At 54.7% G+C, this 14,535-nt stretch overlaps 1 protein-coding gene across 5 annotated transcripts in view; it reads right to left on the reverse strand.

Annotated features, from left to right (window-relative positions):
* ATOH8 (atonal bHLH transcription factor 8) overlaps positions 1-14,309 on the reverse strand; it is a 37,480-nt gene extending 23,171 nt beyond the window's left edge. The window contains exons 1-5 of one of the 5 annotated variants that reach the window (XR_010750359.1): positions 13,056-14,309; positions 4,643-4,834; positions 3,032-3,284; positions 2,601-2,796; positions 672-2,173 (exon numbers count right to left, since the gene is read on the reverse strand). Coding sequence is in view for 1 of the 5 variants with exons in the window: in XM_066377796.1 (XP_066233893.1) it covers positions 4,643-4,834; positions 13,056-13,808 (945 nt within the window). In the remaining 4 variants the exon portion in view is untranslated. Of the gene's footprint in view, positions 1-671; positions 2,174-2,600; positions 2,797-3,031; positions 3,288-4,642; positions 4,835-11,602; positions 11,701-13,055 lie in introns of those variants that run through there. The other 4 variants (XR_010750357.1, XR_010750358.1, XR_010750360.1 and 1 more) reach the window with 4 other exon arrangements.
* Between the last annotated feature and the right edge of the window lie 226 nt (positions 14,310-14,535).

Here is a 14,535-nt window from a genome sequence, read left to right on the forward strand (position 1 = left end):
CAGCAGGCTATAGTCATATGTTCCAGGCCTCTGCCCAAGCCCTAAACTCAAGGCATCACGATCTCTCTCTCCCCACCTCCAACCCTGGGCCTGAGAGCAATTTGAGTGCAGGAACCTATAGGCCATTTATCACTAGGGTTTAAACTATGCCATACATCAGGGGTCCCCAAACTTTTTACACATGGCGCCAGTTCACTGTCCCTCAGATTGTTGGAGGGCCGCCACATACAGTGCTGCTCTCACTGACCACCAATGAAAGAGGTGCCCCTTCCGGAAGTGCGGCAGGGGAGCCAGAAAAATGGCCTCAGGGGGCCACAGTTTGGGGACGCTTGCCATACATGCTAGTAGCTGTTGTTGCTGTTAATACTCAGTAGCTTAAAATTACTGGAAGAGGTGCCCTAGATTGTAAAGAATCGGTCCTTTCTTACTTCTCAGGTCTGGCCAGGCCCACCTAGCCCACATGTGAAACAGTTCTGCTGCTCACCCTGGCCAGGTAGTCAAATGGTTACAGCATCGTCCTAATTGGCCAAGGTTGGGATTCCGGTCAGGGCATGTAGAAGAATCAACCAATTAAAGCATGGATAAGCGAAATAACAGATCGATGTTTCTCTGTTTATCTCTCTCTCTCTAAAATCAATCAATAAAAAATTTTTTTTAAAGAAACAGTTCTGCTGTTCTTCCTCTCCTCTCCCCCCTCCTTTTCCTCCTTCTCCCCTCCTCCTCTACTCTTCCTTCCCCTCCTCCTCCTCCTCCTTCTCTCCTCCTCCTCAGCTCCCAGGAGTTGCTGCTTTAAAAACAGGAGCTGCGGAAACATGGCCCAGAGCCAGGTGCTTAACGTGCATTATCTCCGGCTGCAGCCGGAGTCAGAACTGAGCTCTCCAGAGCCCTTCAACTCCTCCCGCCTGTCTCTCTGCTGGGCGGCCTCTGACACTGGCCTCTGCACTACTGGGGCTTCCAAATGGGGCTCTGAACCCCCAAATCACATCCTGCGAGGTCCAAAGATGGAAGACTCTCCAGTCAAGTGATGCAGGGCCCCCAACCTGGTAGGAAAGATCTAAGATGGGTAAAAGAATGTGCCTGGAGCCTTGGGGGTTCCCTTCAAATCCCATTCTTAACACAAGTCTGGAGGGGCAAGGCAATGCAGCAGAACTGCAAGGACGTCAGAGGACCTGAGAGCAATCTCTGAAGGAGGCAGCCTGAGAAAGGACTGCCCAGACTTTCGGGCACATTAACTGTGAGGAAGCCATCCTCAGTGGGACAGCTCAGGTTATCATCAATCGCATCAGGGATCACTACCCTCTCAGCCACCATTCATCAAGGACTTTCTTTGAGCTGATCACTTCCATCAGCATGTTTTCTAGGTTTTTCCTCTCTCTGCTTTCTATCTCCCTCATTAGAATGTAAGCCTGGCACCTTCCCATCTCCAAACTCTCAGGCTGTCCTCAGTGGCTGCAGGGGAGAGGTCATAGGGGCTTGATCTGAGCCTCAAATCCATACCCTCTGGTTAAAGAGACTATAGAGGGTCAAGCTCGCTCAACCAGAGACGTCACAGTGCCGATGTGCTCAGTGTAGAATTCCCCAGTGTTTAACTTGCTGTAGGTGCTCAATAAACTTTGAATGAATGAATGAGTGAGTGAGTGAGTCTCCAGAAACACCATATCCCTTGATTCTGGTTAACAAAACGTAGGCCTACCCCATTCACTCAGGTCCACTAGCAGGTCACTGAAGACCATCCCTGAGGAGACCTTGGAACTCACACATCTGCATAGTGACAGAGATACAGGAAGGCATAGCAGCAGTCGTTCTGTGAGTTAGGGCCCAATACTGGCCAGAGAAGCCCTCAGAGGTCCCAGCTCCAGGACCCTGTCCTGTCCCTCACCTAAGTCTTCTTGGCAGTGCTGACTGCCCAGGCCCAGCACTGGAGAGATAGCAGGTTCAGCATGCCTGGCGGGAGGGTGGTGCAGAGTACAAGCTGCTCAGTGTCCTCCTGAGGTGAGGTGAGACCACCCCATGGGCAGTCCGACTGCAAAGGACCTTAGAAATCACTGACAATTTATTGTCACTGTCTGTTTATCAATGAGAAAACTGAGGCTCAAACATGTTGAGAAATAGGTCCAGGATAACACAGATAGTAGGTGCGAAGCCAGGACTTTACAGTCAGAGCTGTTTGATGCTCTTTTTTTTTTTTTTTTTTTTTTTTTTTTTCATTTTCTTTTCTGAAGCTGGAAACAGGGAGAGACAGTCAGACAGACTCCCGCATGCGCCCGACCGGGATCCACCCGGCACGCCCACCATGGGGCGACGCTCTGCCCACCAGGGGGCGATGCTCTGCCCATCCTGGGCGTCGCCATATTGCGACCAGAGCCACTCTAGCGCCTGGGGCAGAGGCCACAGAGCCATCCCCAGCGCCCGGGCCATCTTTGCTCCAATGGAGCCTGGCTGCGGGAGGGGAAGAGAGAGACAGAGAGGAAGGCGCGGCGGAGGGGTGGAGAAGCAAATGGGCGCTTCTCCTATGTGCCCTGGCCGGGAATCGAACCCGGGTCCTCCGCACGCTAGGCCGACGCTCTACCGCTGAGCCAACCGGCCAGGGTGTTTGATGCTCTTAACCATAATCTTCCAAGTCAATCTTCCAGTCTGAATAGTGGAGAGGTTAGACCAGATGGTCTCTAAAGTATCTTCAGATTTGAGGTGATTTCAGGGGAAACAAAAAGCTCATTTCCACTGGGCATCTTCACCCCACTCTCTCTTCTTTCTTTACCTTCCAGGCGTTAGCCTCCTCCCCAGCGCAAGACACCGCTGCAATCAAGAAACAGGGAAGGGAGGGGGCCTAGGTGCTCCATGTCTTCGGCAATTGAGGGAGGAATTGGGGAAAGGGGGCCACGAGGAACAGAGATGGGGAAAATGGTTCCTGTCCACTTTGACCATCCAGACTTCCGAACTGCCCGAATGCCAGGGGAAGTTCACAGAGAGTTTACAAACCTCCTTTGTCACAGCGTGCTGCATGGAGCCATCAATCATGCCCTTAATTTACCTGTGTCACCTTCCAGTGGAAAGCCGCCCTGTGAGCTGCCACTGGCGCTTCCTCTCTCACCCATTTGATGAAGATTTCATCTAATTGGTCCACGTTAATCACTCCCAGGAATGCAATGTGCGATTATCACAGCAGCAGGAGCACTGGCTGTGGGGACAGGCCATGGCCCTCCCTGGTGCAGGCAGGAGAGTCCAAGGAGAGACTCCTGGCTAGGCCCAGGGTCCCCTGGGAAACCCGGAGAACCCTGAGAGGCCTGCTGGGAAGGAGGCAGGGAAAGGGGTGTCAGAGATGGGGGGGGCAGGCCAGAAAAGAAGGAACTGATGAAGGGTGCCCGTTACCAGGGTCCCCACCCTCCCCATCTCCGAATGCCCAGAGGAGCCAACCACCTTCCTCATAGATATAGACTGGGTCCAGCCCTTGTCACTCTCCCTCTAGCATCCTGGGGACAGAGATTTAGAGGGTTGCCCAAAGCCTTGCTTAGCACTGGTGGCGCTGGCCCCCAGATGGAAATGCGGAAGCACCGGCTATCTGGGAACCATAGTTAATGCCCAACACCTTTCCTCCTGCACATATTTCCCCGAACACAGCAGGCTTTACAGGCTGTTCCCTCTGCCTCTTCTGCCTAGTGACCTCTTGACTGTCCTGCTGGTCTCAGCTCAAACACTACTTACACTAAAATGTCCTTTCAAATTCTCTTGGGCAGGAGAAGAAATCACGTGTCTCCCCTCTGCCTGGACTTCGACAGCCGCGACTAGCACAGGCCTCCGGGACACTGCACTGTCTTGCCATTATATACTGAAGGGTTTTTCTAGCCATTGTGTGAGGTGCATGGGGACTGGGACCATATGTTTATCATCTTTATAGTCCTGCCCAACATACTTAGGTTGGGGCTCAGCAAATCTTTCCAGGATGAATAAGTAAGTGAATGAATGAACGTCACCAACCTTAATGCACAGCCTCAGATAACCCACCAACCAACTCACATACCTAGAACATGCCCAAGGGTTCTCTGGTACAACATTTATCAGGGCCCACATGGGGAATTTGTCTCTGAGACAAACTGTCCTCATTTCAGTGATAAGCCCAGAAGCCCTAGGTGACTAAGGTCCTCAACAGTCACATTACCAGGAGTAGGGTCACATGCATAATCCTCAAGCTATAATGAGCTCTGAAGCTGGGGTGACCTCAGCAAAGCTCCAAGAAGTTGATCTCACTGGCCCTTTAGAAACGTAGGTGAGCCTGACCAGATGGTGGCACAGTGGATAGAGCATTGGACTGGGATGCAGAGGACCCAGGTTCGAAACCCCGAGGTTGCCAGCTTGAGCGTAGGCTCATCAGCTGGAGCATGGGGTCGCTGGCTTGGGTCGGGCCCTGGTCAAGGCACATATGAGAAAGCAATTAATGAACAACTAAGGAGCTGCAACAAAGAATTGATGCTTCTCCTCTCTCTCCCTTCCTGCCTGTCTGTCCCTATCTGTCGCTCACTCTGTCTCTCTGTCTCTGTCACACACAAAAAAGAAAGAAACATAGATGAATGTGGGGCACTCAAGTGCCTATCCCTACCTCCCTTGTCCTCTCCCAAAGGCTGCTGCTTGAGCAGCTGGCACATACCTTGCGCTTCTTGGCACGTCCCTCGGCCTGCAAGGTGCGCGTGCAGCGCTGCACACACTCGGAGAAGCTGAGGTTGCTGCGGTCGGCGCTGTAGTCAAGGTCAGCCAGCCGCGCCAGGGACAGGATGTAGTTGCAGGCGATCCTCAGGATAGCTAGTTTGGATAGCTTCTGCCCATATGAGTAACACGGGACCTGAAGGGTGAGAAGGCGTCAGGAAGAGCTGCCGGGTCTCTGTGCTGAGCACGACCCCATGGGGCACCCTGGCCAGGCAGGCGTAACAGCTGTTGACCATAACATCTGCAGCACCTGAGCAGGACTGCTGGACAGTGCAGGTGACCTGTCTGAGCTCTCAACCTGGATTATTTTGTAGGGAAAAAACTGAGGCGGTCTGGATGAAGCACAGTGTGTTCCCACCATGACAGAGCTCTGTTCCCCACCCTCTCTGAGGAGTATCTCTGAAAGAACATTTTTTTACCAGCTCTGATATTTATTTATTTATTTATCCATTCATTCATTCATCCAGTGAGGCTTGTTTTGCTAGGCACTTGAGGTTCTCTCAACAAATAATGTGATTCTTACTTCATAAGAGTCAGGGACTCTGGGAACACACAAGGGGGAAAATGCCAGAGCTCAGCAGGGAGGGCACACACATGGTTGGTTTCTTTCCTTTTCTGTGTTTCTTTATGCCCGCTGAACCGGGATGCTGTTGGGCATTCAGTGCGTACATAAGAAATACATCCCAAGCAGACTTGACATGTCAGTGATTCATCACCAACTCACTAACTGCACATGGATTTGCACCAGATGAAGGGATGGAGCATCTAATTTTTTAACACTGTCCACCAACATCTGTACTGTGTGAGCAAAACCCTGCGAAGCCCGCAGCAACTGTTCCATGCTGAAATGTGGAAAGGTCACCACACAGTCCATCTAACAGGGGCTCATCATCAGAGCCACTGCTGCCATGAGGCAGCCTTCACCTAAATGGCTGAAATGTACTCGCCCAGCAACTGAGGCCCCAGGTTTCCTCCTGTCTCTGGTTCCCCAGGATCTTTATGCAGCAGATCCACCTGCCACAGATAGCTGGTACTGATTAACCCGCATCCCACTGAGTGGGACTCGACGGCACATTCATTCAACGAGTATTTAGTGAGCACCCCCCACTCCATATGCCCGGTAGTGTTCTAGTCAGTGGTTCTCTGCTAAGGACAATTTTATCCCTCACGGGACAGTTAGCAATGTCTGCAGACATTCTTGATTGGCACTTCACTATTGGGGAGCAGGAGATGGGAGTGCTACTGACCTGTAGTTGATAGAGGCCAGAGACACTATAAACAGCTACTGTGGACAGGGGGCATGCCTACAATGCCCCCACAGCAACAAAATACCCAGCCCAAAATGTTAACAGTGCTGATTTTGAGAAATCCTATTCTAAGCCCTGGGGATAAAGCATGAACAAGATGGTCACCTCCAAAGGGTACCTTAAATGTAATAGTAACTTTGATCTCACTTTTTTTTTTTTTTTTTGTATTTTTCTGAAGCTGGAAATGGGGAGAGACAGTCAGACAGACTCCCGCATGCGCCCGACCAGGATCCACCCGGCACGCCCACCAGGGGCGACGCTCTGCCCCTCTGGGGCGTCGCTCTGTGGCGACCAGAGCCACTCTAGCACCTGGGGCAGAGGCCAAGGAGCCATCCCCAGCGCCCGGGCCATCTTTGCTCCAATGGAGCCTTGGCTGCAGGAGGGGAAAAGAGAGACAGAGAGGAAGGAGGGGGGGGTGGAGAAGCAAATGGGCGCCTTTCCTATGTGCCCTGGCCGGGAATCGAACCCGGGTCCCCCGCATGCCAGGCCGACGCTCTACCGCTGAGCCAGCCGGCCAGGGCCTTTTTTATTATTTCTTTTTGAGAGAGAGAGAGAGAGAGAGAAAGAGAGAGAAGCATCAACTCATTGCCCCACTTAGTTAGCATTGATTGCTTCTCATGTGTGCCCTGACCAGGGATCAAACCAGTGACCTCATGCTCAAGCCAGCAACCTTCAGTTCAAGCCAGCAACCTCAGGCTCAAGCTGGCAACCTTAGGATCATGTCAGTGACCCCGTACTCAAGTTGGCGACCCTGGGCTCAAGCCAGCAACCTCAAGTTTCGAACTGGTGACCTGGGTGTTCTAGGTCGATGTTCTATCCACTGTGTCACCACCAGTAAGGCCAATCTCACTTTAAACTTTACTTTGTCCAGGAGCTTTCACTGAGCCCATCCCAGCCCTAAACCTGGAGGCTGAAGGTAAGGAGTGGGGCTGACCTTCATGGTGCTCAAATAGCAACCCATCTGTCCTTAACTCCTGATTACTGTGATTCATTGAATGGTCAGTCTCCCTGTAAGCTGTGGGGGAAGGCCCCGGTCTGCAGACACCAGCACAGGTCCTGCCCACAAAAGGCACTCAAAAGGGTTTGTTGAATAAGAAAATAAATGATTTCTCTCCATAGCCACCAGGTTCTCCAGAATATTTAGAACTAGGTTCAAACACCTTCATTCTGAGGACAAGGATGTAGCTGTTTGGCCTAGAGCTGAAGCACACATATCTTTTGGTCACCTGGTTCAACTCTTGGCTCTAGCTCTTCTTAGCTATGGGAGCCCAGGCGAGTGACATAATCTTTCTGAGCTTTGGTGTCCTTGTCATATTGCTATCAGAACTAACCTCAAAGTGACCCTGGCCAGTTGGCTCAGCGGTAGAGCGTCGGCCTGGCGTGCGGGGGACCCGGGTTCGATTCCCGGCCAGGACACATAGGAGAAGCGCCCATTTGCTTCTTCACCCCCACCCCCTCCTTCCTCTCTGTCTCTCTCTTCCCCTCCCGCAGCCGAGGCTCCATTGGAGCAAAGATGGCCCGGGCGCTGGGGATGGCTCCTTGGCCTCTGCCCCAGGCGCTAGAGTGGCTCTGGTCGCCGCAGAGTGACGCCCAGGAGGGGCAGAGCATCGCCCCCTGGTGGGCAGAGCGTCGCCCCTGGTGGGCGTGCCGGGTGGATCCCGGTCGGGCGCATGCGGGAGTCTGTCTGACTGTCTCTCCCCATTTCCAGCTTCAGAAAAAAAAAAAAAAAAAAGAACTAACCTCAAAGCAAGGTAGGGATTAAACAAGACGACATATGCACTGGCCAGAGTAAGGCCTGATACAAGTCAGCAAAATCATGCAGTTGGTTTTGCAGGTTTCCAAAGAGAGGCTCCAAAGAGGGTGAGAAGCAGGAAATCTGGAGCCAGGGCACAGTGCCTGCCTATCCTCTCCCCCCTGGGGGTCCTGAGATGCACCTATACCAGAAACATGGTTTGCTGTCGCCTTTTCAAATGCTCCAGCAACCAAGGAGTCACCCCTCACCAGGCTAGGAAAGCCAGGGAGGGGCAAAGAGGTGATGGAGAGAATGCCAACTCCTATGCATTTCCCCTTCCTACCTCCCACTCCCAACCTGGCCACAACTCCAAACCCATCCAAGAAAAGCCAGCAGAACAATGCACTTTGCCTGTTCCCAACCAGAGGCCAGAGAATCCCGCTTTATCAGCATGAACAAATAAACAAGGTCTGTGGGACAGAAAGGTTCCTGAGAGTGCTGGGACAGGCACCCCAGGGAGGGAGTGTCTGCCTGGTGGAGGCCCTGGACAAGGAGTCAGCTCGATGACACAGGCCCCAAGTATTGTTTTCACGCAGAGGCCGAGTGGGCAGTTACTTTGCTGTGAGCCCTTGGCCCCTGGACAGCTGGCTGCCCTGCCAGCCGGGAGCAGGGATCTCAGGAGGGCTCTGCACACGGGGATCCAGGGCGACTGCGGGAATTCAGAGCGACAGATGGGCTCGAGGCCAGCCTAAAGGTTCCTGCACCAGGTTCCGAGGCAGTTTTGTCCCAGATTTGTCACTCTGTCCCACTGCTTCTGTCAAAGTTCAGGTCTAACAAAAAAAAACTACCTATTGAGCTCTGATTGTATATCTGGCCCTGAAGCAGCTATTTACAAGTAGTTTTATCCCACTTAAAACCTTCCCGCCCCCCCAAAAAAGATTATTACCCCATCTGTACATAAGGAAGCAGAGAGGTAACATATTGGGCCCCAGGTCACACAGATAAGACCTGGTTATAACCAAAAACTTGTCTGTCTGGTGCCCCAGGAAGGCACATGGCCACTGGGTTCTCCACTCCCACCACCAGAGGTGGCCATATACAGTACACCAAGGGCAACTTTTGGTCACATCACTCCTCGTCCTCCTCCTCCTCTTCCTTCTCCTCCTCCTCCCATGGGGGAGGGAGGTGCTCCTCAGCTAACCTGGCTAACTCCAGATCCTTCTCGTGCCCAGCCTGCAGGATGCAGCACCTGGGCCCTGATGGCTCAGCTCAGAGGCACCCCAGTCTGGGCAGCTACTACAAAGTGAGATTCCAAAGGCAGGTTCTAGTTCTGGGGGGCCAAAGTAAGGAGAAAGGCAGAGCTGGTTTGAATCCTGGGCACTTACCAGCGGTGTGACTTTAGGCAAGGGCCTTTTACCTCTGCGCTTCAGTTCTCCCATCGGAGAGTGCGGCTAACAGCCCTGCCTACCCTCCACGACTGCTTGGACCAGGCCACCCCTTGCTGTTTATTGTGGTCTACTAAGGCAGGCAGGGGGCTGAGTGTTTTGAATACAGTGCCTACATGCATCTTAAAGCAGCCCCAAGAGGTAGAAAGCATCATTTAGGTGCATTCAGATGCATTCAATAGTAGGGTGTAAGAACTTCCTGTGACTCTCAGCTGGTGAGAGATTGTTTGGGTTTTGCACTCCCACCTTAGCTGGGCTTTTTCCAATTACCCAGAAGCAGCTGCTTGGGGATTTGGATGTGTATCTATAGCCTAAGGTGGGGAGGTGGGCAGGCCACACTTCTAAGCTGCAGATGGAGAGGTCTGGACTGACCCCGTGGGACCCCAGCCTTTATGCATCGCCTCCTTGAGCATCCACAGTGAGGCCCAGAGCCCAGCCACCCCACCACCTGCAGAGGACACCACAGCAGTTGTCTGCTCACTCTGGTCAGAGGTCAGAGGCCAACGGAGGCAGCAGGGTTACTTGGTTCCAACTCCTGAGAGGCTGCCCAATTTCCGGGAAAGTGAAAGGACCTGATCTGTGCTCACCCTGCAAAGACTTTTCAGCTTCAGAGGAGCAAATTTGGGGGTTGTCACAAGGTTCCGTATGCCTCCAAAACATCCCATCCCACCCATCCCAGGCTGGACCCTTTCCAGGCTCGAGGAAGCAGGAAAAAGAAAAAAGGCCATTGGGAGCCTGAGGACATGGCTCTACCCTTGGCCATCCACATGACCTTATGCAGGTCCCTAATAAAATGGGCATCAGAGTACCTGCTGCCTCAGAGTGGCATCGCTATGGGCAAATGCAGGAAGGTCTACAGAAAAACCAAGCCATAAAGCTACCAGCAAATGCAGGAGAGGCCTGGAAGCCCTCTGGCCTCTGTCCAAGCTCCTACCCAGCCCAAGACAGCCTCCTGGAAGCCCACCAAGATTCCTGGACCCACAAATGTTCCAACACTGTCCACAGAACACAGCTTAGCATTTGATTCCATTTGAAATTACTGTTGAAATTACTATGTCAGTGAGTGCAGACCTCCTGAGCAAAGCTGCTCTATGCAGAGCTACTTAAATTCTTGGTCAAGTTCTACTGAAATATTTAGGTTCTTTAAAATCCCAAATTTTCACACAGCAAAGAGGCTAGACCTGGAGAACCTGAGTCTTAGTAATTAAGAGCCATGGCCCTAGGGCCAGAATGGCCTTGGTACAAATTCTGGTCACTTGCTTAACCTCTCTGTAGGTGTCCTCATCTGTCACATGGGGAAGCAGCACTACAGACACATGACCACAGGCCCAGTGCAGTGAGGCTCCTAAGCACCGCCCTGGTGGCTGTGGATGTGAGAAAGTAGGATAGGGGTCTGAGATAGAAAGGTTGGGGGGCATCCCCACAGCCCATCCTAGGCCACCCTCAGTGAGGATCCCCTGGGAGACTCCGGGGCAGCAGAGGAGGGAGCCCAGGTCCCACCTACTAGGCTTCATGAAGAGCCATCTCGGCGAGTCCTGAGGGCTCCTCTCTGATGCCTCAGTCCTCTGCTTGCAAGGCTGTCATTCCTCCATCAAGGCTGAGGGCTTCCCTGTTCAGGACAGAGAGGCAATCTGCACAAACACCAGATGCCTCAAGGGTAAGCACAGTCTGTAAGCCAGAAAGTTCTGCCAGGAGCCTGAGGCCCACAGCTCTGGCCCCTCCTCTCACCCACCGGCAAGGCCAGGCTTCCCCTTTGAACCCCTCCCACCTGGTCCCAGAGCAGCCCTGCTCATGGCCAGGCCCAGCTGTGCACACATGGCCTTCACATGAGGCAGTGGGAGGGCTCTATGCAGCTGGGCTGGTGGCATGTGCTGAGGCCTAACCATCTGCCCCACACACCCACCACCCTGGCCTCGCTGTCATGCACCACCACCCCAGACCAGAGGGCCTGTGCCCCACCTGCACCCCTGTGGCTAAACAGCCCCTTCCCCCATGCTCCCCTCCTGCCAGAGAGGATAATGGAATGGACAAATCAGAAGCCTGCCTGGCTTCCTCGTGCTGAGGGTGGACAGCTCTGGGCATTCAACAGGCTGAGGAGAGAACTGTCAAGAGCCTGGGTACTGGAGCAACTCACTGACACGGATTCAAAGCCAGGCGCTGCAATGACAGTGGTGCACAGCTATGCAGGCTGCGACTGCACCCTGCCGAAGCACCAGCACACGGAGTCCAGTGACTGGCATGCGAAGGAGCCATGCGGGCAAACGCTGCGAGGCTTCAGTCACCTGACGGAAGCTATCTGAACCTCAGTCTCACCACCTGTAAAGTATTTTCTCCACAAATAAAGAGGAAGCTGGTGGAGTTGAAAGGGCCCTGAACTGGCAGTGAAAGGCCCTAGGTGCCATCCCTGCCCTGGTACTCACCAGCTGTGATGTTGTGGGCACGTGGCCTCCCCAATCTGGGAAAGGTCTCCCTAGTTGCAAGGTGAGCAGGTGGACAGGCCTTCTGTCATCCTTCTGTCCTGAGGGGTGGGTTGCAGGACTCAATGCTTCACTGGGCCCACTGCCCAGGGTCCCAGTTGGCATGGCTATGGTCAGGGGCCCAACCTGGTCTCTGTCAGCTACTTGAACCCTCCACCCCAATTCACTGAGCGTGAACATCTCAGCCAAATCCAAGCAAGACACTTTGGCTTAAAAGTCACAAGGGCTCTTTTCCCCAGCAGTTCAATTCCCTTCCCATGAATGGATACAGGCACCACTGCTCGCCCCACCCACAGAAGGAAGAGCAGAATGTGATCTAAAAAGATGATGTTTTCTGAACTGTTTTGTTGTTGGCTAAAGCCCAGAGAGGTTAAGTAACTTCCCTGGAGTCACACAGGAAGTCAGCTGCTGAGCAAGAAGAAAACCTGACTACTCAAACTAATAACATCCACCCCCTGCCCTTCTCCATTCCCTGTGTGGGCTGGGAGCTGGTGGCACTTACCACCCCTTCTTAGATCTCCTTTCTCTCTAAGAAAATGAGAAGTCTAGAAGCCCAGGACAATCTTGTCTAAAGTGGAACTGTAAAACTGCCCCTCCCCACCCTGTGGGGACACTGTGGGGTGAGAACAGTCCCCCCCCAGCCCCAAACTAGGAAGCCCCTGACCCACCCCAGAACTAGGATCTGAAGGACCGCAAATAGCCAGTCCCCTCAGCAGACCTGCCTGAATCACCACAGAATGAAAGGCAGCGTCAGAGGGGCTCTCCTGGAAAGGCTCTCAGCAGCCAAATTCCTGAGGCCACCCCTGGGTAGGAGGAGCAGGCTTGTAGCCCGTGTCATTAAGGACACCAGGGCAAGGGGTGCAGAGCACGGAAGCAGCCTGAGTGTAGGGGCATCCCTACTGGGAGCTGGGGAATGAAGAGGGAATGCAGGACCCTTCTATTCCTGCAACCTCAGATCAGCCCCTCCGCAGCGTCCGAAGACCCGGACACGCCAAATGCCAGAGGGGCAGGGTCTTCTCTTCCCCGACCGAGACAGATTCCCACACTCCCCTTTTCCACTCCTCACTGCTCCCAAATACTTGTTGCCATAAAAGTTAACTATGAGTGCTGAAGTCAGACACACGGACAGGGTCACCCCATGGAGAAGGGCGGGAGAAGCAGCGCATGCCTACGGGGGACCTTCGCCCCATTTTGCAAACTAAGATACCTACCAACGCTGTGGCAAAGGTCACTACTCTAGGAGGCCTCGAATTGTCTGGATGCGGGGACTAACGAGGCGGGGACAACTTGCCGCTCACACACAGCTTCACCCTCCCTGAAGTCCCCCGGGCACTCACCCACCCACTCTGCCAATCTTCCCTGGGTGCAGTGAGAATGTGAGGCTGGGAGCCGGTACCTGCTTCCGCAACGCCTCGAAGGCTGCGCTGATGGTGTGCACCCGCGTCCGCTCCCGAGCGTTCGCCAGGAGTCTCCGGGTCTGCTGCAGGGCTTTGATCTCCGAGGAAGCGGCTGTCTCTTCGCCTGGCCGTTTCCTAGGCGACGCGGAGGAATCTGGGTGGTTATTGTAAATTATGTGTGAAATTGACGAGTAGGAACTTTCCCCAGAGCGCGTGGGGGGCGCAGGGCGCACTGAGGTCTCCGGGGGCGCAGGGGGCGCGGACGGCATAGGGCGGGCAGGCGGTGCGCACAGCAAGATGCGCGGACGCAGGCTGGGTTCTCGGAAAGGCTGTACCTCGGAACCCCCAGATACCTGTCCCTGGGGTGCAGGAGGCGGCAGCGGCGGCGGCGTGGGGAGTCCTGGCCCCAAAGCGCCCAGGGCGAAGCCGCGTTTCCGCGCGTCCAAGACCTCCGGCGCCCGGGCGCCCCCGCGGCCCCCAGCGGTGTCTGGGCCCCCACCTGAGAGAACGGCTGGCGCCACTGGGGCTGGCACCGGGGTCGGGACCGGCTGCAGTCGCTGGGTCCTGTCCCGCAGCCCATTAGTGGCAGTGGCGCCTTGTTCGGGCGCTTCCAAGTCCAATCGGAAAGTTTTATAACCGTTCGCGCGCCGTGCCGGTTCCTTGCCTTTCCGCTTGAGCTTCTTGAGCCCGTTCAGTTCCTTCACGCACACGGTCTTCCACGGCCCATCCTCGAGAACTGGGATGTGCTTCATGGTGCGGGCAACGCGCACGATAGGCGCGTGGGACTGCCTAGGACGCGCGCCCGCCACGCTCGCTCTGCATGCGGCGCCCGGCTCTGCCCGGTGGCCTTCGCTCTCGGCGCCTGGGAGGCTTGAGCTCTTCCCTGCTCTCACCCCCTCCTTTCCTCCCTCCCCCTCTCTCCCTCTCTCCCTCTCTCCCTCTCTTCTCTCTCCCCCGCGCCCGGGGCAGCTGCGCCGCCGGCTCCGCGAAGCCGCCGGGCAGTCCGTTCCCGGAGCGCTCAGAGTGTCATCTGAAGTCGCTGCCGCTGTGCCAGCATTTCTGGAGCACGCCCGCTGTGCTCCATCTGTGTTTGTTTAGCCTCAGTTTACACAGAAGCCCGGTTCGCGAGATCAGTCAGCGCCGCCGCCCGGAGAGCAGGCAGCTCCCGCCACCACCACCTCCCAGCCCGGCAGCCCGAGCCGCGAGCGCCTTTAAAGAAACAGGAAGCATTTTTCAAAACAGCTGTGCTGCCGGCCGCCTCCTTTGTCCTCATCCTCTCTACCTCCCCCCACCCCACCCCACCCCCACCCCTTCTGCCCAGAATCGGCCTCCTTTGGCTCTCCCTCCCCGCCCCCTCCTCCAATTGGGAGCGCTGCTCTTTTCCAGAGGATGGTCAGCTCTCTGTAGAACTGCCTGAACACGTGGCCTCTGGGCCCTTCGGCCCTTCCCTAAATCAGAGGTGGCCTTCTCTACCCGGTC

Source organism: Saccopteryx leptura, chromosome 3, assembly GCF_036850995.1.
Source record: "Saccopteryx leptura isolate mSacLep1 chromosome 3, mSacLep1_pri_phased_curated, whole genome shotgun sequence".
Taxonomy (NCBI): domain Eukaryota; kingdom Metazoa; phylum Chordata; class Mammalia; order Chiroptera; family Emballonuridae; genus Saccopteryx; species Saccopteryx leptura.